The sequence below is a fragment of the Rhincodon typus genome, chromosome 19 (genome assembly GCF_021869965.1).
Source record: "Rhincodon typus isolate 14 chromosome 19, sRhiTyp1.1, whole genome shotgun sequence".
NCBI classification, from domain to species: Eukaryota; Metazoa; Chordata; class Chondrichthyes; order Orectolobiformes; family Rhincodontidae; genus Rhincodon; species Rhincodon typus.
Genome location: NC_063350.1, coordinates 26617566 through 26641335, shown reverse-complemented (window position 1 = coordinate 26641335; position 23770 = coordinate 26617566). Strand labels below are relative to the sequence as shown.

The following is a 23770-nucleotide window of genomic DNA, read 5'->3' as shown; positions in this document are numbered from 1 at the left end:
AGCTAACTTCTTTAATGTGGTGCCAAAGATTTGGAGTCTGACAAAAGTGCTGACAACATTTGTTTGGTGCAATGATTCATAACAGCTTTGATCTCTCAATTCTCAGCAATGTGGTAAAAGATTAGGAGCCTAATGCTTAGCTACAGAATAGGAAGAAGTTGAAATATCATCGACACTCAAAATTGCTTACCAGAACAAATGTATTGAATGATATCTCAGGTTTTTAGAGATTGACAGTTTATATAATAAATTATTATATAATTGCAAATTGCTTATTTACAGACCTGTGACTATTCCCATTCCCAACTTCCATTCTAATTTTCTATTCCTCTCATTATGTTGGGTATACTTCCACAGGTATTCCAGGATCTAATAGTATTCTCTTGCCTGCTGATTGGTCTCTTTCACTGATTGGTCCCTAGTCATGTTTCAACTTGGGGACACACTACAGATTCTGATGAAGGTGCCATTCCTTCTATGAGCAATAAAGTCAAAGATTTAAATATAATATGAGCTACAGACTCAAGAATAACATCAACCAGATGCCCCAAGCGGTTTTAGGTTGGTCTGAGATCCTGCATGGAAGTGCAATATTTTTCAGGTGGGGAACAATTAATTCAGGGTCCCATAATACTGAATCTGTTGGAATTCTCCTCAGTCTCTGATCAGAAGGTGCCACTCACAGGTTCATTTTGTTGTCCTTTGTCTTCTGTGATTCATCTGGTGCCACATCATTATTAATATCATGCAATTGCCTCTGCACAAATGCTTGAAAATGAGGAAGCAAGTACCACAGGGAGCTAATATTGAAAGAGAAAACAGAGTGTGCAGAATCATGTTTCAGAAACTGTTAAGTAATCTGTTTTTTACTATCCTCTTCCTTATCTTCATTGTTGCAGTTACAGTTAAAAAGGAAGAAATGTCTTCCCTACTGTTCTTCTTCATAATTTTCCTCCCCTTCCTTGCTGTGATTGACCAGCAGGAGTTGAGGCTAACTGTTAACAAAAAATGAACATAACTTCTTTTGGATCAAAAGTAGGACAATGGGGTGGGAAGTTGTTCCTAAATTAAGATGTACAAAGGATGCTGGGTAATAATGTAAGTTCTGTCAATGATCAAGCACCAGTTTCTGATTTTGCCATCTCCCATTGCAAAAACAGCATTACACTCATTTGCCTCCATATCCTTATTCTCATTGCATGTGAGGGATTAGAGATAGGAGTGTGCCCGCCTGAGACCTACTCCTGTAAGGCATTTTTGTAAATAGCAGTTGGAGGAAGCAAGGGGAAGGTTAGCTACTGGTAAGTGTGTACCAGGCAAGGTGCATGTTCTAGAGACAACGTAGACAAACAGGAGGCTGGAAGAACACAGCAGGCCAGGCAGCGTCTGGAGGAAAGGAGCCGTCAACTTTTTAGCTATTACCCTTCTTCAGAACTGGCTGCTGACTTGACAAATATTGGAATATCAATCTATCAGTTACGTGGCTAATTCTGCAAGCTAGCTATTCCCTCTTTTTATAAAACAAAATACATTTGCCATTTTTATTTAGCTTCAATTCTGAAAGATTTTCTTGTGGGAGCTCAAATGCGTCGTGTTAATGCCCACCATTTTCCCCCTCGATCGTTTAAAAAACGAGGGTTACAAAAAACTCTTAAAGATATGGAGTATGTTTGTTTGTGTTTCACATTTGCAGTAGGTTGCTTTGGTAGTGGGAAGCAAGAAATCAAAAAAACTGAACGGTTTAGCCTGTCTCTCTCCACTCATACGGAGTATTTTTGTTTGTGTTTGGCGTTTGCAGTTGGTTGCTTTATTATAAGGTGGGTACGGGGAGGGGGTGTTGGAACAAAAGTAAATCTGAAAGGTTCACGCTACCTCTTCGCAGATACGGAGTATTTTTGCTCGAGTTTCACATTTTGCACCTGGTTGCTTTAAGGAATCCAGGGGTGGGGGGGAAATGTAAGGTTTGCCCTATCTCCCTACACACAGACATTGAGTGTTTCTGCTTGCGTTTCGCAACTGCAAGCTGGGTTGCTTTAAGCGCGATCAGCGGGGCGGGCGGGGGGATAAATTTGCCTTCTCTGAGTTTTAGAGGTGGGACAGGGTGAAGGTTGCCCTTCCCTAGGTGTTGGAGCTGGGGGAAGGTTACTGTTGTTGACTTTGCAACTTGTCCCTGTCCTGGGGAGGGTGTCACGTGGCCTGGCTGCTGACGTGTGCACGGCTGACGTGTGTAGTGGGCGCCGGGCTGGCTGTTTGGCTGCTTTTCCTCCCCGGACTTTCTCATCATTTCACAGTTACTGCAGCTCGAACTTCCCTCTCTTTCCATGGATGCCCCCAACCAAGGTACAGAACCCTCGCCATTCCGACGCGCAGATGGCCCTTGTTCCTGCATCTGTTCATTATTTCAGAAACGTTTGTTCGAGTATGTGCGCGCTTCAGGCTTGGCTGCTGCCCCAGCCGGAAATCACAGAGATCCAGGCGTCAGGCACAGGAAGGGGCTTAGGCCAAGGCTGAACTCAGAACAACAAGCCGCATCAATTGTACTTGAGATTACCGTAGTTTTTCGCTGGCAGCGATAACTAATCAGCGAACCTTCCATTTCTTTCTCTTTTTCTTGTTAGTAGCACTCCTCTGTCCAAGTTTAGCGAAGATGAAATTAAAATAGAATGCAGCTTGCAGGAAGGCATAACTTTATTTTGATTTACCCCCCCCCAAGTCGCAGTTCCGATCGTATTTGATTTCATCCTTGCTCTGATCTTCTACCAAAAACATGTTTGATTTGTCCACCGTGTAAAATGGAGATTTTTTTATAGGCAGATGGAAAAATCGTGAAATACGGTAAGAATTTATTCCTGCCACAAACCCATACTGGTAAAAGTTGAGCTTTTTTTTAAGTGATCCTTCCCAATGCTCTTGTTTTGAAACAAGGCTATGGCTTGACAATGTCGTTGACAGCAAGAAAATCAAGTTCCTTAAAACTGACAATGATGTGACTGGAAAGGCAAGCAATCTACAAGTATTTCTTTGAGAACACAAAGATTTGGAGACACCCTTTTCTCACAAATATCGTCATCTTTAGCAGAATAGATACCGGAACTTGTTATAATCCATTGAGTGATTTATCGGTTAAGCCTCTGAAACACGTGATGAAATACTTAGACAATTGAGGTAGTATGATTTGTCAGCCTATCCAATTGAAACAAAAACATAAAATGAATACTTGTTTTACTTAAAATTGGCTTTAACTCGTAAGGAAATGAAGTAAATTTAAAGAGATGCTGCTCCTTAACACTGTACTAAAATATTCACTGTTCTAAACCAATGCTAATAATTTGCGTCTGCGTAGAGTAATTTTTGCATTGTGTTGAACTTTGCAATTGTGGCATTCCCGCTCTTGCATAATAAATACCGCTTACTTTGTGGAACAAGAGCTCAACATTGCAGAAAGAATTTTTTTTATATATATATATGTGATACATTTTGAGAATTCTGTTTAAGTTTCTGAACCCATTAATGTAAAAGAAACATAATTGCTATTGATTCATTATCAGTTCACTCCAATCTCAATGCAAACATATCCTCACGTGAAAAAGCCTCAACGTTGTCAGCAAGTCAGAACAAGCAGTGACTCATCTTATGACAGAGTGTAAGATCAACAGAAATCTGCTTCTTTGATAACGGTGGAATTCTGAAAGTTGATTCTTTTGGGCGTTTGCAAGAGAAGTGGGAGAATAATTGTAGTTATTCTTGTTGGTGACTTTATTCCAGTTGGTAAAGCTCTACATGCAACATAACTAGCCTGCTGATTGTATGTATATGTTCCATTTTGTGTTGGGTGCAAGAGGAAGTTAGCAGCAGTGCTCATTTAGAATACCTGAGACATTGCAGTTGTGCCCACGTTTAATGATTTCTTTCTAGCACAATAAAGCAAGCATAGATATTGAACACCAAGAAACTCTGCTGTCTATAATTTATTAAACCTGAAGATTGACCAATAGAATGAGATTCTTGAAGCTACAACTGTTTCTTGAGCTGTCATTTCAATAGGCTTTTGAAGGGAGGTTTAAGAAGGCCTGACAACGCTGAATTTACTTTGCAAAATGTCCTTCAGAAAGTTAAATGTGATTGTTACAAAAAGTTTGCCTTGAGGGCTTTACAATAGTGCTATTATCTTGCCACAGTTTAGTATGGTGATAGTTGTAACATTCAAACAGCAAAGATTGCGTTTTACAGAAAAGCTGTGACAACACTGAATAATATGTACAACATTTTCTTCAGCTGTGAAAAAGAAATTCCCAAAGTGGAAATGTGACTTAGTTTCCTAGTATTACACACAGTGCCTTTCTAATTGAAATCAGTGAATGTAAACTTTCAGATTTGGTAGAATATCAGGATTTTATTTTCTTTTTAACTTCATTTTTTTTTTCATAAATTATGTTACCCCTGTAAATCTTAAATCATGATATGTGTAAAGCTGTACAAGCTGTCCTTTCAGCATCTTGCTTTTATTCAGGTGTGAGGCTAGCCAACAATTAGAAAAACAAAACCATGTGTGATTTCAAAACTCAGTCCAATTGATTTATCCTCTGTCATACAAGTATGTATTGTTCCTTGTATGGGTCACAGTATAGCAATATGAAATGGAGCTTCCTGACTGACTGCCGTCCTGAGCTCAGATTTGTTGAGACAAGTTTGTTGTCAAATTGAGACCTACCCTAGACTTGGGTCTGTTTGTCTGATTGACTTATTGCGGTATAAGTGGCACCCTTACTAAGATACTTGGGAACAAAAAGGCTCTGCTGTAAAGTGTGATGTTTAAATTGTGTAATGAGATGTCTATAAAATTGTAAACTGTGAAAAATTACAAATAATCTGTTGACCCTTCATATGCTCAAAATAATTTTGTAGGAAATGTTGAGGCTGCAGTTTTATTTCTTAAAATTTAGATAACTTTACCAACCTGTTTAGACATGTTATGACTCATCTCTTGAGCAAGTGGGACTTGAACCTACGCCTTCTGGCCCAGAAGTAGGGGCACTACCATCGCACTTAAAGAACCCTCCTTCCATTTAGGCAGATCTTATTTGTGGATGGTACACAGTTGTATATTCTACTTCATTTTTGTGTGGGGGGGAAAGAAATTGAAAAATGTTCAACCTTCTTTGTTATTAATGGATAAATAAGTTTCACCCTCTGTCCTTTTCTATTTAATTTTCTGAAACTTTATCCTGTCAGTCGATTTGTGTTCTTTTGATACTGTTTTAGCAAAATTTTTATATTGTCACCTTCTTCCTGTTCCATTCCCAAACGTTAGTTTTCTACTTATTGGCTAGCTGTGCATGAATGTCTAAAGAGCAGAATAATTAATACAAGTTTTTGTACCTGGCTCAGTGTGCTTATAGTGGAATGCTGTCCAGTTGTTTGCAGCAGTCGTGCTTGGGTTCATTGTTACAGCTTGAGTCCTGTTTCTAGCTGTTTACTTGTTTGTTTGATTGCCTGTGACAGATATCAACCTTAACTCTCCCAACAAAGGTCTGCCTGGAAACATGACTGATGTGCCTGTAGATACTCCTGCAAGTGGAGATGGAGTTGGTGTACTATCTGAAGCTGAAGCAGAGGAGCTCCGCAGTGAACTTTGCAAGGTACAGTTGACAGTATGAAGTAAACACAATTCTGGTGTCTAAGTGGAACTCTCATGTCACAGTGCAATTTTCTTTGGGGATTTTTAAAATCTGTGCAGTAACTACTTTTTATTTAAAAGGCTAGACCAACAGGGGCTCATGGAAAGTGTTTTGTCATTAGACTGGTGTTCTATTAAATAGGTAACTGAGGGTGAAGATGATGTTAACTTATGACATTTGTCATACCTTGCTCTTCACTGCCTGGAAACTTGGTGGAGGCAGGTTCAATTGTGGCATTTGAGAGGGCATTGGATTTTTTTTTGGATGATAATTGTGTGAAGGGATATGGGGAAATGGCAGGAAATTGGCAGTAAATAATAGAGCTGGTGCAGGCATGATGGACCATATGGCTGGCTTCTGCACATGAATAACAATGTGATTCAAGATATTTGCTGAATTTTATTGCCTTTTTAACTGAGACGCAAAGTAATGTGCTTGATGTAACTTTGTGGTTTTGAGTGAGTTAAAATCCAGCTCAATATGTGAACACCACAAATAGCTTTTAGAAATATTTACTTGAGATTCTCACCAATGAAATCATCTGTTAATTGTTTTGTTCATTGACCTTTTTATTGATTTACCAAATTGGTTTTTTGCTATGCATTGAAGTTTTAAATGAATTAATCAAATAATCAGTGTAACAATTTACCAGAAAATTGAGTAATTCCTCTTGCTGACTTTGGGTTGTGCAAGATGATTGTTTGAATTTGACAACTTGCAAGTTAATGAGTTGGTCATATTTAAGTTGGGTGTGGTGCAACTGCAACTAATGGCTTTTCCTAACTATGGAAGGCCAGAAACACACAATTAGCACCTCCATATCGTCATAATCTGATAGTTAAAGTCAAAATGTCAGTGTATGTTTGGATGATGTTTTGCAATCATTGCTGGATCTGTGACTCTTTGATCTGTTCCTAGTTATTTAGCATGATTGCTGCTTGGTCTGTTTCTAAAATGTAGGCAATCTAATGATGGCAAAAATATCACTGATAATCATGGAATGATATGCATTTCTGGGTTTTTCTTTTATGGCACTGTCTCAGTTCTTTTTGAAATTCCAAGCAGTTTTTGAATTCAGTACAGTATTGTGTTCAGTTTCCACTTCCTGGTAGGCTGTTCTTTAGTTGTACAGTCAAAATAGAAAGTCTTCATCCATTAGGATTCCCAAAAATGTGTTGTTTTTTTTTTTAATCAGCAACAACTCTGATCCTATCTGTTCGACATACTTGGAATTTGGAAAAGTAATATGTGGAACTAAAAATTAAGAGAAATTATTGTCTAAATGTACGTTCAATTTCCTCACAGTTTGAATAATTGCTGGCGTGTGTCGTGTCATGTCATTTTAGCTGCCTACAAGGATTTCTGGAAAAAAATTAGAGAAAAGTGCCACAGATTAGTAACCAGGGCAACCTTTGCAATAACATCTTGTGAAATAACATTCCTGATTCAATTGATTGCTTAATCTACTTAATAGACTGAAATACATTTTCAAGCTTCAAATAATTCAAAAAAGATTGAAGACAGCGTTTAACCTATTTAATTCTTGTTTCCATAACAATTCTGATTGCCACGCTATAGGAAGGATATTCTTAAATTGGAGAGAGTTCTGAAAAGATTTACCAGGATGTTGCCTGGAATGGAGGGTTTGAGCAATAAAGATAGGCTGGGACGTGTTTCACTGGAGCGTAGAAGGTTGAGGGTGACCTTTTATAGAGGTTAATCAAATCATGAGGGGCATAGATAAGGTGAGTAGCAAAGGTCTTTTCCCTGAGGTGGAGTTCAAAACTAGGGGGCATATTTTTAAGGTGAGGAGAAAGATTTAAAAAGGATGTGAGGGTCAACTTTTGGTAAACTGAGGTGATTTTGTAAAGAATGAACTACCAGAGGAAGTGGTGAGTGCGAGTACAGTTACAGCATTTTAAAAGACGTTTGGAAAAGTACGTGAATAGGAAAGGTTTGGAGGGATATGGGCCAAATGCAGGCAGGTGGAACTACCTTGTTTTGGGAACAAGGTTGGCATAGACTAGTTGGACCATGGGGTCTGTTTCCATGCTGTATGATTGTGTACAACTCTGATGTTACATAGAAATATAGGAGCAGGAGGAGGCCATTGGGCCCTTTGAGCCTGCTCCGCCATTCTTCATGATCATGGCTCATCGTCCAACTCAATAGCCTAATACTGGCTGTTTTTCCCCATAACCTTTGATCCCATTCGCCTCCAAGTGCTATACCGAGTCGCCTCTTGAATACGTTCAATGTTTTGGCATCAACTACTTCCTGTGGTAATGAATTCCACAGGCTCACCACTCATTGGGTGAGAAAACGTCTCCTCATCTCCATCCTTCTGTCATACTGTGACCTCTGGTTCAAGACACACCCACCATTGGGAACATCCTCCCTGGATCGACAGTGTCTAGTCCCGTTAGAATTTTACAAGGATCCCCCTCGTTTGCCTGAACTCTAGCAAAAACAATTCCAACCTAGTCAATCTCTCCTCGTACGTCAGACCCGCCATCCCTGGAATCAGTCTGGTAAACCTTCGCTGCGTTCCCTTGAGAGCAAGATCATCCTTCCTCAGTAAAGGATACCAAAATTCCACACACTATTCCAGGTGTGGTCTTATCAAGGCCCTGTACAACTGCAATAACACATTCCTGCTCGTACTCAATACCTCTTGCAATGAAGGCCAACATACCATTTGTCTTTTTTACCGTCTGCTGCACCTGCATACTTACCTTCAGCGCTGGTGCAAAAAGGACGCCCAGGTCCCACTGCACACTCCCCCCTCCCAATTTACAGCCAATCAGGTAGTAATCTGCCATCTTGTTTTTGCTTCCAAAGTGAATAACCTCACACTTACCCAAATTATACTGCATCTGCCATTGACTTGCCCACTCACCCAACCTGTTGAGATCATGCTGAAGGATCTCTGCATTCTCGTCACAGTTCACCCTCCCAGCCAACTTGCTATCATCTGCAACCTTAGAGATGTTACATTTTGTTCTCTCATCCAAATCACGAATAGCTATTGTGAATAGCTGGGGTCCCAGCACTGATCCCTGTGACACCCCACTAGTTACTGCTGCCAATTTGAAAATGACTCATTAATTCCTACTCTTTGTTTCCTCCATGCCAACCAGTTTCCTATCCATCTCAATACACTTTCCGCCAATCCCATGCGTTTTAATCTTGCACAAAAATCTCTTATGTGGGACTTTGTCAAATGCTTTCTGAGAGTCCAAATATACTACATCGACTGGTTCCTCCTTGTCAACTCTGAGTTAATTCTTCATAGAATTCCAACAGATTTGTCCAGCATGATTTCCCCTTCATAAATCCATGCTTGCTCTGTCTGATCCTGCCACTGCTTTCTAAATGCTCTGCTATAAAATCCTTGACAATGGATTTGAGAATTTTCCCCACTACAAATATTACGCTCACTGGTCTGTAACTTCCTGTTTTCTCTCTACCTCCCTTTTTGAACATTTGGAGTGGCATTAGCCACCCTCCAATCTGCAGGGACTGTTCCAGAGTCTGTAGAATCCTGGAAGATGACCATTGCAGCAATCAACTTCTTATTCTTTAGTGACTCCAGACTTAATTCTTCCTTGTGAATCTGGAAGAGAAATTCTGGAGCTGATTCTGTATGATAAATGGCTTCCGGAAGTCAATCCTGAATCTGCAGCCTCCCCGCCACCCCTCCCCCACCCACCCCGGTTTGTTGCCATAGTGATGCTTTATTTTTAAGTGGGTATTTGCTTTTGATGCTCTACTAATTTGAAAATTTAGCTTTGTTCTGCAGTAAATTCAATGGTAATTATAGCAACCCAATGTGGTGATATTACATACGGATAAATCTCTGGTTTTATACCTGACCTGTTCTGCATTAGGTTGATTGTGGTGCGCCTCTTAAGCTGGGGCAGGCTTGAGGCCGGGGGAACAGAAGCATAAATTCAGATTTTATGCCTGGTTGCTACATATTGAATCCCTACTGCAATGGTTGTGCCCACACATCAGGTGAGATCTGAAGGTCCCACCTATCTGAATTTATCCTCCAACATCTAAAACTCAGTCTGCTTCATACATGATATCAGCTGAATGAGAGAATGCCTGGTAGCTAGTACTTTCTGAATTTTATTCCAACATGAATCACTTTCTTAGGGTGGAGACAGGAAGGAACATAGACTCAGCAACTGTTCCCTTGGCTAGTAACAGGATGGACCTGTACTTTTTTCCCTTTCCTTTTTGGCCCCCTGAGTCATTGATTAACTGACTGCGAGGAGCCGTACTGCTCTTGGAGATCTGACAGACTTTTTTAGTTTGATTATGTGGAAGTAGCCTTTTTCTCTTTGAATTAATGCATTTATCTCAATGGGTAGCTTTAAAATTACTCCATTGCTGTTTTTAAAGAGGTGGAGTTCAATAGAATTTGATGTGGGTGTTAGAGAAGATGCATGTTTTTGTGTGGGAATTTGTCGGACGAAACGGCCTTTGAAGTGTATAGCAAATTAGTATTGCATTGAAGATGATGTTTATGTTTTTGTCACTGGATATTGATTGTAACTTTGAGCAGTGAAAGTCCTCCTGCTGAACCAATTTATTTAAGAAAGCCCCTGTGCTGGTTGAATATCTCTGTAACATGATCTGTACAATTCATGTTTGTGCGCTTCAGAATTGAATCTGAAGTTAATTTTTGCAGTGAACATTCTGTTTACCAGAAATTTACAAATATTTAATGTTCACTGATCATTTTGTGGCTTTGGGACTACCTTGAGTGATTTCCAAAACCACCTCTGCACATAATCTTCATTACAAGGATTTGTTCAAAATGTTGCTTCCTTATCTGGGGTCATGAACTATGTACAGATTAACGCAGGGATTGGTAATAAGCATTTTATCAGGATTGTGGAAAACACACTTAAGCCATGTGTTTGAAGTTTATATAAAAATGGACTTCGCTGCCTTTAGTAGGAAAGCCTCCTTACATATATGTGCTTACTGAAAAAAGCAGTTGATTATTTGAGAGTTGAACTTTGTGGGCTTTTTTTCTGTAGGTTGAGGATGAAATAGCAACACTTCGACAGGTGCTAGTTGCCAAAGAAAAACACGCTTCTGAGATCAAAAGAAAGTTGGGATTGACAGCTTTCACTGAGCTCAAGCAAAACTTGAGCAAAAGTTGGCAAGATGTACAAGCATCCAATGCGTGAGTACTTGGAACATAGAACTAGAATTTTTCTCCTTTGTTTACCATTCTTTATGAATAGTATCATGGTATCTGACTCTGAGCACGGTCAGTGTCTAAGATATATGTGGAAGAGATTGGTGCCCTGCCCTTTCCTCCCCTTTTGAGATTTGCATATGTGAATTACATGATGTACAATCGATAAGTAAACTAAAATGTAGTATTTCTGAACATTGAAACATTTTTTGTTTCAGCTCAACATCAGGCTTTTTGATCTTGTGTGTACAGTGAACAACTTTTTATTGTGCTTCATCAATGTGCTTAAACCTCCAACTTCTGTCGAGCATCCGCTTTCAGTGCTGATTTTTATGGCCATGACTATCACTTTGAATTTTCCAACATGAAGTTGCTGGAGTGATGCTGTTTTTGGAAATTTAGGTTTCAGTCCTTTACCCACAAGATTAAAACTCTTGCAGCTAATTGTAGATTCCAACTTTGTTGGTAATGAACAATGTTAATGTACTGTGCAGTTTAGCTTTAGGATCTACTCATGCATACAATTATTAACAATTTCTTTCAGACCAGTGAATAGATTGGATAGTTTTGGGTGTAATTTATTTTCTTTCCTATTTCTCTTAACAATTAAAAAGATTACAGTATTATCTTCACTTGTGAATTCTTGTCTCTTTTTTACTGAATTATTTTGAGGGATCTGGGATAGTGAGGTGGAGGCTGGGACCTTTGCAAGGAGTGGGCCACTCTGGAAGTTTGTGTCAGTAGCAAGGATAAAGGCCTGCACCATTTGCTCATCCTTTTAGCCTTAGTGTGAAGGGACGGCTGTGGGAAGACTGGGAGTCTGCAGTGGTATGGGAGAAAGAAGGAGAAGAGGGTTGCTGCAAAGAACAGAACAACTTCAAGCTAAAATGAAAACTTTATTGTTGTGCAGGGGCTTTCCATCCAAGCACCTGCTTCCCTTCATGAGCATGATAACAGCTTTCTTTCTGCTTTTGCAAAATGGGATAAATAGGCAGCATGGGATCTCGGAAAAGGCAGTTGAATAATGTGTGTGCGTTTCATGTGACGAAGTGAAGAAATCAATGTAAAGGACAAACGAAATTGTGCATCCTTACTTTTTATTTCTGTCTATCCACTGTTTTCTCCACGTTGCAAAGGTATTCTTGTTTGCTACTGGCAATGATTAGCTCAGTTCAAATTATTTAAATGATTCCCGTTCCTATGAGTTGTTATAATTTTATACTTTTAAGCTGCTAAATTACTTTTCTCAAGTTATAGTACAATAAGTTCAGCAGCATAATTGGTGCACATACCTAAAGACAAAAATGTCTGTTTTTGTCACGTTATTTAATAAATGCAGCAACATTTCAATCATGTTTTGGAAATGCTGCTGCAGATAAGTAGATTAATTTTTCTTCAAATTGTTTTTAACTTTGATAACTAACTAGGAAGAATGGCATGTCCAAGTAACCTGTCGAGTGTTTTGTGTGCTATACTTACGGTGAAATGCAATTTTATTAACCTGTTCTGATTTTCTCTTTTGAACTGTTCAATTTGCTGAATAAGAAGGAGCATGAGCATTAATGAAAACACTGCTTTGCTGGATTGTTTTTTTTCATCAAAAAATATGTTGTTTCTTTAGTTAGATTTGTGTGGGCAATTGGAAAATAATCATTTCCAGTTGACAAAAGATCTACTGACGGTTTGGACTTTTCATGAAGTACATTGCATCATCTTCCATTCCTAGGTTGTTTACAACAAACTTGTTACATTGTGTGATATTGCAGCTTGCTAGTTTGATTCACATTGTACAATCTAATCAGTCCTAAATAGGTGAACATGTGAAGAAAAGTATGGCACAGTTGTAGTATCCCTACCTCTGTACCAGCAGGGCTGTGTTCAAGTTCCCCCTGCTCCAGAGGTACATCATAACCCTTCTGAGCAGGGTTGGTTTTTTTTTAAATGTATATAAGGTTAAGTTTTAGGCTCTTGTGGTGCATTGGTTGCGTCCCTACCTCTGAGCTAGGGGACCAGAGTTCATGCTCCATGTGCCTCAGAGGTATGTATAACATCTCTTAAATAGGCTGATCCAAAAATATTTGCAGTTTAAAGAATGACATTGGGGAAAAGTTTGGAATTATGAACAAAACCCTTTTCTTAAAATAAAAATTAGACGCCTTTGCCCCATCTTTGGAGTGCTAGCAAGCTAGGATCACTTGTTTCAGGCACATTAATATGAACAGTGCTCGGTTAGTTAGATAGTGTTGTGAAACCACCATTTTGCTGTAGCTCCTTGAAACCTGAATAACATTTGAACTGTTTTTGCTATTTTTTCATCTCGATTTGTGAAGATTTTGCATGTCCTTTTAATGGAGTAAACACTAGCTCATGTAGAGTAGTTTCTGTAGCTATTGTCATTTAGCTCACTTGATTTGCAAATGATCAGAGTAACACCTGCTCTGGAAAAATACTTGAAATTGTGCTATATTCCCAGTAGGTTCAGTGAATTTCCAATGTAATTTAAGCTTCTACAAACACAGAATCAGCTCAGACATTTTCTGCTTTGTTGTCTCTGTTGGTGAAGAGCCTAAATAAAATCTTTTGGATAGACAATTGCTTTCTTTCCCTACTCGCTCCAAGTAAAGGCTTTTACTTAATTTTATGACTTAAATTTTTTAGCTTTTATTTGTTTCATGTGCTCTTTATTTCAGTTTCATTTGTACCTATTTTGATTGCATTGAGTTTGCTGTTTTCTGTTTTTTATTGTACATTTCTTTGCTCTGAGCAAAATGGGTTGACTGCATTCTATTAGTATAAATTTTTAAATTATCGGTGAGGCTTTTCTACACTTAACTATGGTGTTCCTGTGTGGTAGCTTGGTGATTCAGTAAAATGCTAGCAAGTAAGTTTCGCTCAGTATGTCCCAGAAGATTTGATTGACTCACCTTCCAGTATTAGTATCCAGACTGACACTGATGAACTACATACCAGGTTGGAGGAAACAAAAACAATGGGATCAGCTGACAGTTTCAATTCAATAATAAGACATTAGAAAGTGCAGCACGTAAATAGACCACTTCGCTTATGTGTAATAAGCTAAGTTTTCAGATTTGATCTAGGGATTCTGATATCCTATTCGTGCTCTTTCTTAGTTTCTTGTACTGAACATTGAATTTATCTAACAAATCATTAGCCTAATTTTCACTCCAAAATAATGGACTTCAAATGATGACACATAATTATATTTTTATATTTGGTTCATTAAGAAGTAATGCTAACATGATGATATATCAACTTCAGACTACTAACACTTGTTGCTGTTGTGTCAGAGTAACAGTGAAATTCACTGGGCATTTGTCATGTGAGATTATACCATTTCAACTCTTTTGGTTGAGAGTTAAAATTTTACTGAATTATAGTTTATCATTCAACTTTTAAGAAAACCATATGAGAATTTGAGCTGTACCCAATTTTTAGTTTACAATGTACAGTGTAATTTATTTAAATCAAGGCCAAAGTTACGCTATACCTGCGCTTCTTTGCGATGCGAATAGTGGACCTTTTGTAATGCTGGAAATGTCATATACTACAGTACTTGTGGATAAATCTTTGGGACATGATCTAATATATCGCAGAAAATTGTGGGAAGTAAGGAAGGAAATTGTGAGACCCCTTGCAGAATATTTGCATCATCTATAAGTACAGGTGAGGTGCCTGATGACTGGAGGGTGGCTAATGTTTTACCTCTAAAAAAGGATGTATGGAGAAACCTGGGTACTGTAGACCTGCGAGTCTGACTTTGGTTGTGGGTAAATTGTTGGAGGTGATTTATAAATGGTAGGATTTATGGATATTTAGAGAGGCAACAATTGGGTAGGGATAGCCAGCATGATTTTCTGCGAGGGGAAAATGGTGCCTCATAAACTTAATTTTTTTTTGAGGAAGTTACCAAAAAGATTGGCAGAGCAGTAGACGTTTGTTTGGATTTCAGTAAAGCCTTTGACAAGGTTTCACATGTAGACTAATTAGTAAAGTTAGGTCTTATGGGATTCAGGGTGAGCTTGCCAATTGGATACATAATTGGCTTAATGGCAGGAGACACAGAGTAATGGTTGAGGGTTGCTTTTCAGACTGGAGGCCTGTGACCAGTGGTGTTCTATGGGGATGGGCTCAGGGTCTTCGTTTGTCATTTATATAAATTATTTGGATGAGAATGTAGAAGGTATGGTTAGTAAGTTTGCGAATGACACCAAAATTGGTGGCATAGTAGACAGTGAAGAAGACTACAAAGGGATTTTGATCAAATGGGTCAATGGGCTGAAAAATGACAAATGGAGTTCAATCTGGATAAATGTGAGATATCACATTTTGGTACAACAAACAAGGATAGGGCTTATACAATTATTGGTAGCGCCATGGGCCATGTTGTAGAACAAAGGGAACTGGGGTGCAGGTACATAATTCTTTGAAGTTTGCATCACGTAGACAGGGTGGTTAAAAAGGTATTTGGCACACTTGCCTTCATTGCAAAGTCCTTTTTGAAGTCATATTGAAGTTGTACAGGACATTGATGAGGCCTTTTCTGGGATACTGTGTCCAGTTCTGGTTGACCAGTTATAGGAAGTATATGATCAAGCCGGAGAGGGTTCTGAAGAGATTCGCCAGGATGTTGTCAGATATGGAAGGTTTAAGTTATAAGGAAAGGCTGGATAGGCTGGGACTCTATTTTTGCCACTGGACCATAGGAGGTTGACAGACAACCTGGAAGAAGTTTATAAAATAATGAGACGTGTGGATGGTATTAATGGATTAGTTGTCTTTTCCCTAGGATGGGGGATTTCAAGACTAGGGGACACATTTTTTAAGGTGAGAGGAGAGAGATTTAAAAAAAGACATGAGATGAAAATTTTTTTTTTTTTACACAGGATGGTTTGTGTGTGGAATGAACTTTCTGACGAAGTGGTGGATCCAGATAGAATTACACCGTTTAAAAGACATTTGGCTAGGTACATGAATAGGAAAGGTTTGGAGGGATATGGGCCAGGAGAAGGTATGTGCGATTCGTTCACCTTGGATTTATGTTTGGCATGGACTGGTTTGACCAAAGGATCTGTTTCCTTCATTTATGACTGACTTGTGATGTGAGCATGAGAGGCTGAAGTATTTGAACAAGTCTGCCTGTGGCAACCGCTCAGTAACCCCCAGGTGGTAGTGCAGACTTGAAATATGATGAATTAACAAAACATTTGGAGCACAGTATCCCCAAGATACTGTGCTGTTGTTGTCCCAACACCTACAGATGTACATTGTCACCTCCGAAACACGGAAGTGCAAAACATGGGCTTGTTCAGGCTGACAGGTTACATACACAAAATTATTAGTGTGTACATTTTCACCAGGATTTTGGTCAAAAAGAAACAGAGGTGCACTTACTTCTTGCCTTTTCAAGACCACAGAGGATCTGAGAACTGCACAGTGAATGTGGAGGGGCAAGTACTTAAGTGTAGTCGGTGTTAAAATGTAGGAAACATGGTAGCCAATTTGTACACGGTTGCTACAAACAGCAATACAAATGTTTGTAATGATCATGATTAGCTTGTTTTAATGCTGTTTAATTGTTGGAAGTGTTGTGTTTTAGTTATTTAGATGATGGAACCCCAACTGCTTATTTGAGTAGATGGTCATCAGATGAGTGCCCTTTTTAGTAGGAATTCATTCTGGATAACTTGTAACCACCAATTAACATCACCAAAACTATTTGTGGAACGTTGCTGAGACATAATTGGCAGTGTTTGTCTGGGGGGAAAATTGAATGTGAAGATGCTTGCATGTTTTTCCTTTCTCATCTCATTCTCTTATTCCCGCTTTTTATCTCTTCCTTTCACTCTTGCGCTCCGTCTCTCGGGCTCCCTGCCTCTATCGCTCTCACTGTACCCCGTGGCTGCTGTGCTTCTTGCTCTCCCACTCTGCATCCCCATGCCCCTCCTGCTTCGTTCCACCCCCCCCCCATGCCCTTCTCTTTTTCTTTCTCTCTCACCCACCCCAAAACACTGAACAGCTTGTTGATGACTAGACATAATAAATAGTTTGTTATATGAGGAGATGTAGTATTTGACCTGTCCTTTCCCATTCTCGGTGCCTTTTAGGAGAAGTAAGAACAAGAAAAGTTGGACTTTCCTGCAGTAACTTTAGTTTAATGAATAAAAACAAGTTTATGGGATGAACAGATTTCTACAATGCCCCCCTCAATATTGGACCACATCTGGCTTTCCAGCCAAGAGTCTAGGAATTATCCGAGCATTTACTGTTTCCTTTTTCTGCTGGCAAGTTGTTACCTGACAACAGCATGGTGCCAAATGTGCATATTTTTTGCTTGGGCCACTTTCATCTGGCACGTGTGGGGTAAATAGTTAGTTAACTTGACTCCTGTCTTTCAGTGCCTGCCTACCATCTACAAGACACATCAGGAGTCTGATGGAATACTTCCCATTTGAATGGATAAGTGCAGTTCCTACAGTACGCCAGAAGCGTGACATCATCTAGGATAGAGCACCCCTGTTCAAGCTTTCCACGTTTACTCCCTCCTGCACTGCCCAATTTATAAGATGCACTGCAACAACTCAGTGAGGTTTCTTAGAAAGCAGCTTCCAAGCCAGTAACTTCTGCCACCTAAAAGGGAAAGGGCAGCAGATAGATGGAATCACTACCACTTGTTTGCTTCCTATAGACACTACTTGGAACTATCGCCTATCCCTTCCCTTGCTGAATCAAAATCCTGTGACTCCCTCCCGACATCACATGGACTGCAATGGTTTAAGAAGGCAGTGCAATGTCCACATCCAGTAAGTGAATAAACTAATGAAAATACTGAGCCTATTTTGGAATGCATCTTATTTCAGTTCCTGACTAGGCAGTTACTTTAGATAAATCTCCTAAAACAGACAGCCTGCTATCATTGTGTCTAGCTCTTATGAAATAGTACACAGACTGTTCAAGGGATAACCTGCGATCAAGTCTGTTCTGTGAAAAATATGACTGAATTCTGTGGAAGAAAATTAATAGAACAAGGAAATAATTTGTTTTTATGTTACTGCCTTGGTGTCCTCGGATAAAAGAAAAGAAACACAACGCTTAGAACGTAGAACAGTACAGCACAGTACAGGCCCTTCGGCCCATGATGTTGTGCCGAAATTTTATCTTAATCCTAAAGTCGATCTAACCTCCACCCCCACCTTATACTATCATCCATATGCCTATCTAATAGCCGCTTAAATGCCCCTAATGAGGCTGATTCCACTACCCTCTCCGGCAATGCATTCCACGCCCCGACCACTCTTTGAGTAAAGAACCTACCTCTGACGCCTCCCCTGCATCTACCTCCACTCACTTGAAAACTATGTCCCCTCGTAATAGCTGCCTCCATCCTAGGAAAAAGTCTCTGGCTGTCCAATCTATCTATACCTCTGATCATTTTGTACACCTCTATCAAGTCACCTCTCATCCTTCGTCGTTCGAAAGAGAAAAGCCCTAGTTCTCTCAACCTTTCATCGTAAAGACCTTCCCTCCATTCCAGGCAACATCCTGGTAAATCTCCTCTGCACCTTTTCCAATGCCTACACGTCTTTCCTGTAATGAGGCGACCAGAACTGGACACAATACTCCAGATGTGGCCGAACCAAGGTTTTGTATAGCTGGAGCATAACTTCACAGCTCTTGAACTCGATCCCTCTATTAATGAATGTTAACATGTCATACGCCTTCTTAACAACTCTATCCACCTGAGTGGCAGCTCTCAGGGAACTGTGAACATGAACCCCAAGATCCCTCTGCTCCTCCACACTGCCAAGAATCTTTCCGTTAACCCTGTATTCTGCTTTCAAGTTTGTCCTTCCAAAATGAATCACCTCACAATTTTCAGGGTTAAACTCCATCTGCCACTTCTCAGCCCAGCTCTGCATTCTATTAATGTCCCTTTGTAACCTAGAACAGCCCTCCGCACTGTCCACAACGCGACCTGCCTTCGTATCGTCCGTGAACTTGCTAACCCATCCTTCCACTCCTCCTTCATCCAAATCATTTACAAAAATCACAAATAGAAGAGGACCCAGGACAGATTCGTGTGGTACACCACTAGTAACTGAGCACCATGTTGAATATTTTCCGTCCGCTACCAGCCTTTGTCTTCTAAGGGTCAACCAATTCTGAATCCAATCTGCCACATTTCCCCCTATCCCATGCCTCCTTATCTTCTGCATGAGCCTACCATGGGGAACCTTATCAAACGCCTTACTTAAGTCCATGTATACCACATCCACTGCTCTACCTTCATCCACGTGTTTGGTCACCTCTTCAAAGAATTCAATAAGGTAGTGAGGCATGATCTACCTGTCACAAATCCATGCTATCACGAATCAAACTGTGCCTTTCCAAGTGATCATAAATCTTTTCTCTCAGAGCCTTTTCCAGTAATTTGCCCACCACTGACGTAAGACTAACTGGCCTGTAATTTCCGGGGTTATCCCTATTCCCTTTTTTTTTTGAACAAGGGACTGACGTTTGCCTCTCTCCAATCTTCCAGCACTATACCCGTGGACAGTGAGGATGAAAAGATCGTTGCCAAAGGTCCTGCAATCTCTTCCCTCGCTTCCCATAGAATCCTTGGATAAATCCCATCAGGCCTGGGGAACTTATCTATCTTCAACTTCCTCAAAATTCCTAGCACATCTTCCTTACTAACATCCACCTCCTCTAGCCTACCAGCCTGTTTCACACTGTCCTCCCCTACAACTAGGTCCCTCTCAATTGTGAATACTGAAGAGAAGTATTCATTAAGGACCTCTCCTATCTTTAGGCTCCATGCACAAATTCCCTTTACAATCCTTGATCGGCCCTATCCTTTCTCTGGTCATTCTCTTATTCCTCATGTACGTGTAAAAAGCCTTGGAGTTTTCCTTCAGATGGCAACAGTTGGGTGGCAAACTATTGCAAACACCACAAAGATAGGGGACGAGAAAATCTGTTCAGGTAGTGTTGATTTGGGGTGGAGGGGGAAATGTTTAGCAAGTACAGCATGATGAGAGTTTCAAAAACTGACCAGCACTAAGTGCAATTAGAAAGCCATTTATTGAGCTTGAGTAAGAAGTATCAAAATGAGAGGCAAAGTATTTGTGTGGGTTGAGTTAATTAAATTAACTAACTAAAACAGTTAGTTAAGCAACAAGAGGGTTAACTATATTTACTGAATTACTTTGTAGCATCATAGTGATGTACAGTGTGGAAACAGACCCTTTAATCCAACTCATCCATGCTGACCAGATATCTTAAATAAATCTTGTCTGATTTGCCAGCATTTGGCCGATATCCCTCTAAACCCTTCCTATTCATATGCCCATCCTGATGCCTTTTAAGTGTTGTAATTGTACCAGGCTCCACTACTTCTTCTGGCAGCTCATTCTGTACATGCACATCCTCTGCATGAAAAAGTTGCCCCTTAGGTCCCTTTTTTAAATTTTTCCCCTCTCACCTTAATCCTATGCTCTCTAGTTTTGGACTTCACCACTCCAGGGAAAAGGTATTGTCTATGTACCCTGTCTGTGCCTGCCGTGATTTTATAAACCTCCATAATGTCACCCTTCAGCCTCCAATACTTCAGGGAAAATGGCCCCAGCCTATTCAGCCTCTCCCTATAGCTCAAACCCTCCAGCCCGCCAACATCCTTGTAAATCTTTTGAAAGGGTTCTGAAGTCTCTCAACATTCTTCCTATAGCAGGGAGATCAGAGTTGCAAGCAATATTCCAAGAGTGGCCTAACCCATGTCCTGCAGTTGATTGTTAAAACTGAGATTGGATAAAAGTGAAGGTTTGAAAATGCCATAAAGGTAGGAAGGACGTACAAATTGAATTGAAAGGTCTGAAATGTTAGTCGGACCTGAGTAAGTCTGAAATACAGCTATCCTTAAAAGGAAAAGCTTGCATGTAAAGAGAGGGGCTTTTTTGTCCAATCTTTGATGATTGCACTTAATGACATTTGTGTGTATTGAAGTATAAAATTACATCAAGTCGTTGAGTGTCTAAATATTTGTGATGTGACTATAAAAGACTCATTCAGGTTGCTTGTGCTTTTTAAAGGATCATGTTTATTGTATACCATAAAATAGCTATAAAATAAACAATATTAACTTTCATGCACTTGAATTTCATGCATGTGCAAATGCGGTAGAGTATGAGGGTAGATTAAGCAACTTAAGTCCAGCAAAGTTTGGCATGGTATCGAGGTCTTGAAGGTTAGTGACTTGGCTGGCTTTAGGCTAAACGCTGGTTCTTCAGGGTTTGGTGCTAACACGCTTTACATCTGTATATTGATGATTTATTTGTCATTCTGGAAATTGTAACTGCTGAGTTGAGTAGTTCAAAATCTGCCTGTGACATTTATAGTCAAAGTTAGGGGGCGGCACGGTAGCTCAGTGGTTAACACTGCTCCCTCACAGCGCCAGAGTCCCAGGTTCGATTCCACCCTCAGGTGACTGACTGTGTGGAGTTTGTACATTCTCCACATGCCTGCGTGGGTTTCCTCCGGGTGCTCAGATTTCCTTCCACAATCCAAAGGTGTGCAGGCTAGGTGGATTGGCCATGCTAAATTACCCTGTAGTGTTCAGGGATGTGTAGATTAGGTGGGTTATAGGGGGATGGGTCTGGTTGGGATGCTCTGAGGTTTGGTGTGGATATGTTGGGCCGAAGGGCCTGTTTCCACACTGGCAGGATTATGTGAAAAGAAATCCCACAACACCAGGTTATAGTCCAAAAGAGATAACAAGGTGTAGAGCTGGATGAACACAGCAGGCCAAGCAGCATCAGAGGAGCAGGAAGGCTGACGTTTCAGGCCTAGACCCTTCTCCAACAGGTTTATTTGAAAACACAAGCTTTCAGAGCCACAGTTGTTCTTCAGGTTCCAAAAACTTGTGTTTTTAAATAAACCTGTTGGACTATAACCTGGTGTCATGTGATTTCTGACTTTGTCCACCCCAGTCCAACACTGGCACCTCCACGTCATGTATAGTCAAGACAGCAGACTGGGCTCAAAACCTTGTAAGCTTGATGGAGAAAGGAGGTTTTTGCTCATAGTCATGTTCAGCACCTCACTTTCTTTTGCACTGGTCTGCAGAGAAAATAGGTGCTTAAACACAGGGTTAGCTGGATTATTACATGACCCTATCACTCCAACTGCTCAGTGACTCAATATTGCCAAGGCTTGTGGATTCTATTCAGAGATAGTAGGAACTGCAGATGCTGGAGAATCTGAGATAACAAGGCGTAGAGCTGGATGAACACAGCAGGCCGAGAGGAAGGCTGACGTTTCGGGCCTAGACCCTTCATCAGAAATGGGGGAGGGGAAGGGGGTTCTGAAATAAATAGGGAGAGAGGGGGAGGCGGATAGAAGATGGACAGAGGAGAAGATAGGTGGAGAGGAAACAGAGAGGTCAAAGAGGCGGGGCTGGAGCCAGTAAAGGTGAATGTAGGTGGGGAGGTAGGGAGGAGGTAGGTCAGTCCATGGAGGACGGACAGGTCAAGGGGATGGGATGAGGTTAGTAGGTAGGAAATGGGGGTGCGGCTTGAGGTGGGAGGAGGGGATAGGTGGGAGGAAGAACAGGTTAGGGAGGCAGGGACGCGCAGGGCTGGTTTTGGGATGCGGTAGGGGGAGGGGAGATTTTGAAGCTTGTGAAATCCACATTGATACCATTGGGCTGCAGGGTTCCCAAGCGGAATATGAATTGCTGTTCCTGCAACCTTCGGGTGGCATCGTTTTGGCACTGCAGGAGGCCCAGGATGATTGAATTACACCTGAATGCATTCTTCTCCTAGTCAGAGCCCCATTGTTCAAGTGATTACAATTGGTGGTTTGTCCCCACACAGTTAAGTATCCAGGTTAGTGTCAGGATGCCTTGCTAATAGGGTAGGAGTTGGTCCCTATCCATACTCATCCAAGATAATTGTTTCTGGTGAAGCTATGCAGACAGATTGTCTCCAGTTGAGTGCTGTGGAATGTAGAAGGTACAGTGATGTAAATATTTAGCCATCTTTTGATTGTGGTTTCAAGTCACTGGCAAGTGGCTTCAGTATTTTTAAAAGTTGAATTAATTTCCAGTAAGTAAATTTAAAAAAAAGAGTTAAAATGTATGTGTGTCTTATGAGCTTCTCCAAACATTGAGTATTAGTTGACATAAATTTTGAACAAGGGAAGAACTGAAAGTTTGGTGGCTTAAACTAGCTCCCACTCAGGCCAAAATTCATGATGTAAGTTGTCAACTGGGACTGTCAAACCCGAATCTTTGAAATAATATTAGTGTCATCTTCAACATTACAGCCTTATCATAAAGTTTTCCTTTGGTCTGCTTTTGAAATAATTTTATGATCTGCTGAATAAATTCTCTTTATAGCTATAAAGTAGCATCTGGAAAAACTTGAAGATTTGAATAAGACAATCACCTCAGTCCAAAGTGTGAGTGATCTTTCAATAGTTAAGAAATGGGTGCAAGTGAGCTGGGATAGAATTGTGGGTGTATCTGTTCAGAGAACCTTGTTTACTAATCACGTTGCAAACTACTGCCTGAAATTAACATTTAAATCAGTTGTAGTGAGAGAGTAGGAACTGCAGATGCTGGAGAATCTGAGATAACAAGGTGTAGAGCTGGATGAACACAGCAGGCCAAGCAGCATCAGAGGAGCAGGAAAGCTGATGTTTCGGGTCGACCCTTGTTTAACCAAAAACCAAAAGTCTTATCCGCTCAGCGGCTAAGGAAGACGTTTTTCACTGTTTAGTTCAGCCATATATGAAAAGAAAGCTTATAATTCAGTGATAGTAGGAACTGCAGATGCTGGAGAATCCGAGACAACAAGGT

The 23770-nt window shown here is 40.4% G+C and overlaps 1 protein-coding gene across 4 annotated transcripts in view; it reads left to right on the top strand.

Moving 5' to 3' along the window:
- The first annotated feature begins 2115 nt into the window (after positions 1-2115).
- tpd52l2b (tpd52 like 2b) overlaps positions 2116-23770 on the top strand; it is a 49519-nt gene continuing 27864 nt past the window's right edge. Inside the window, exons 1-3 of one of the 4 annotated variants that reach the window (XM_048608138.1) lie at positions 2116-2385; positions 5530-5639; positions 10733-10881. In XM_048608138.1, the coding sequence (XP_048464095.1) occupies positions 2322-2385; positions 5530-5639; positions 10733-10881 (323 nt within the window). In that variant the 5' untranslated portion in view covers positions 2116-2321. Of the gene's footprint in view, positions 2386-5502; positions 5640-10732; positions 10882-23770 lie in introns of those variants that run through there. The other 3 variants (XM_020521913.2, XM_020521912.2, XM_048608139.1) reach the window with 3 other exon arrangements.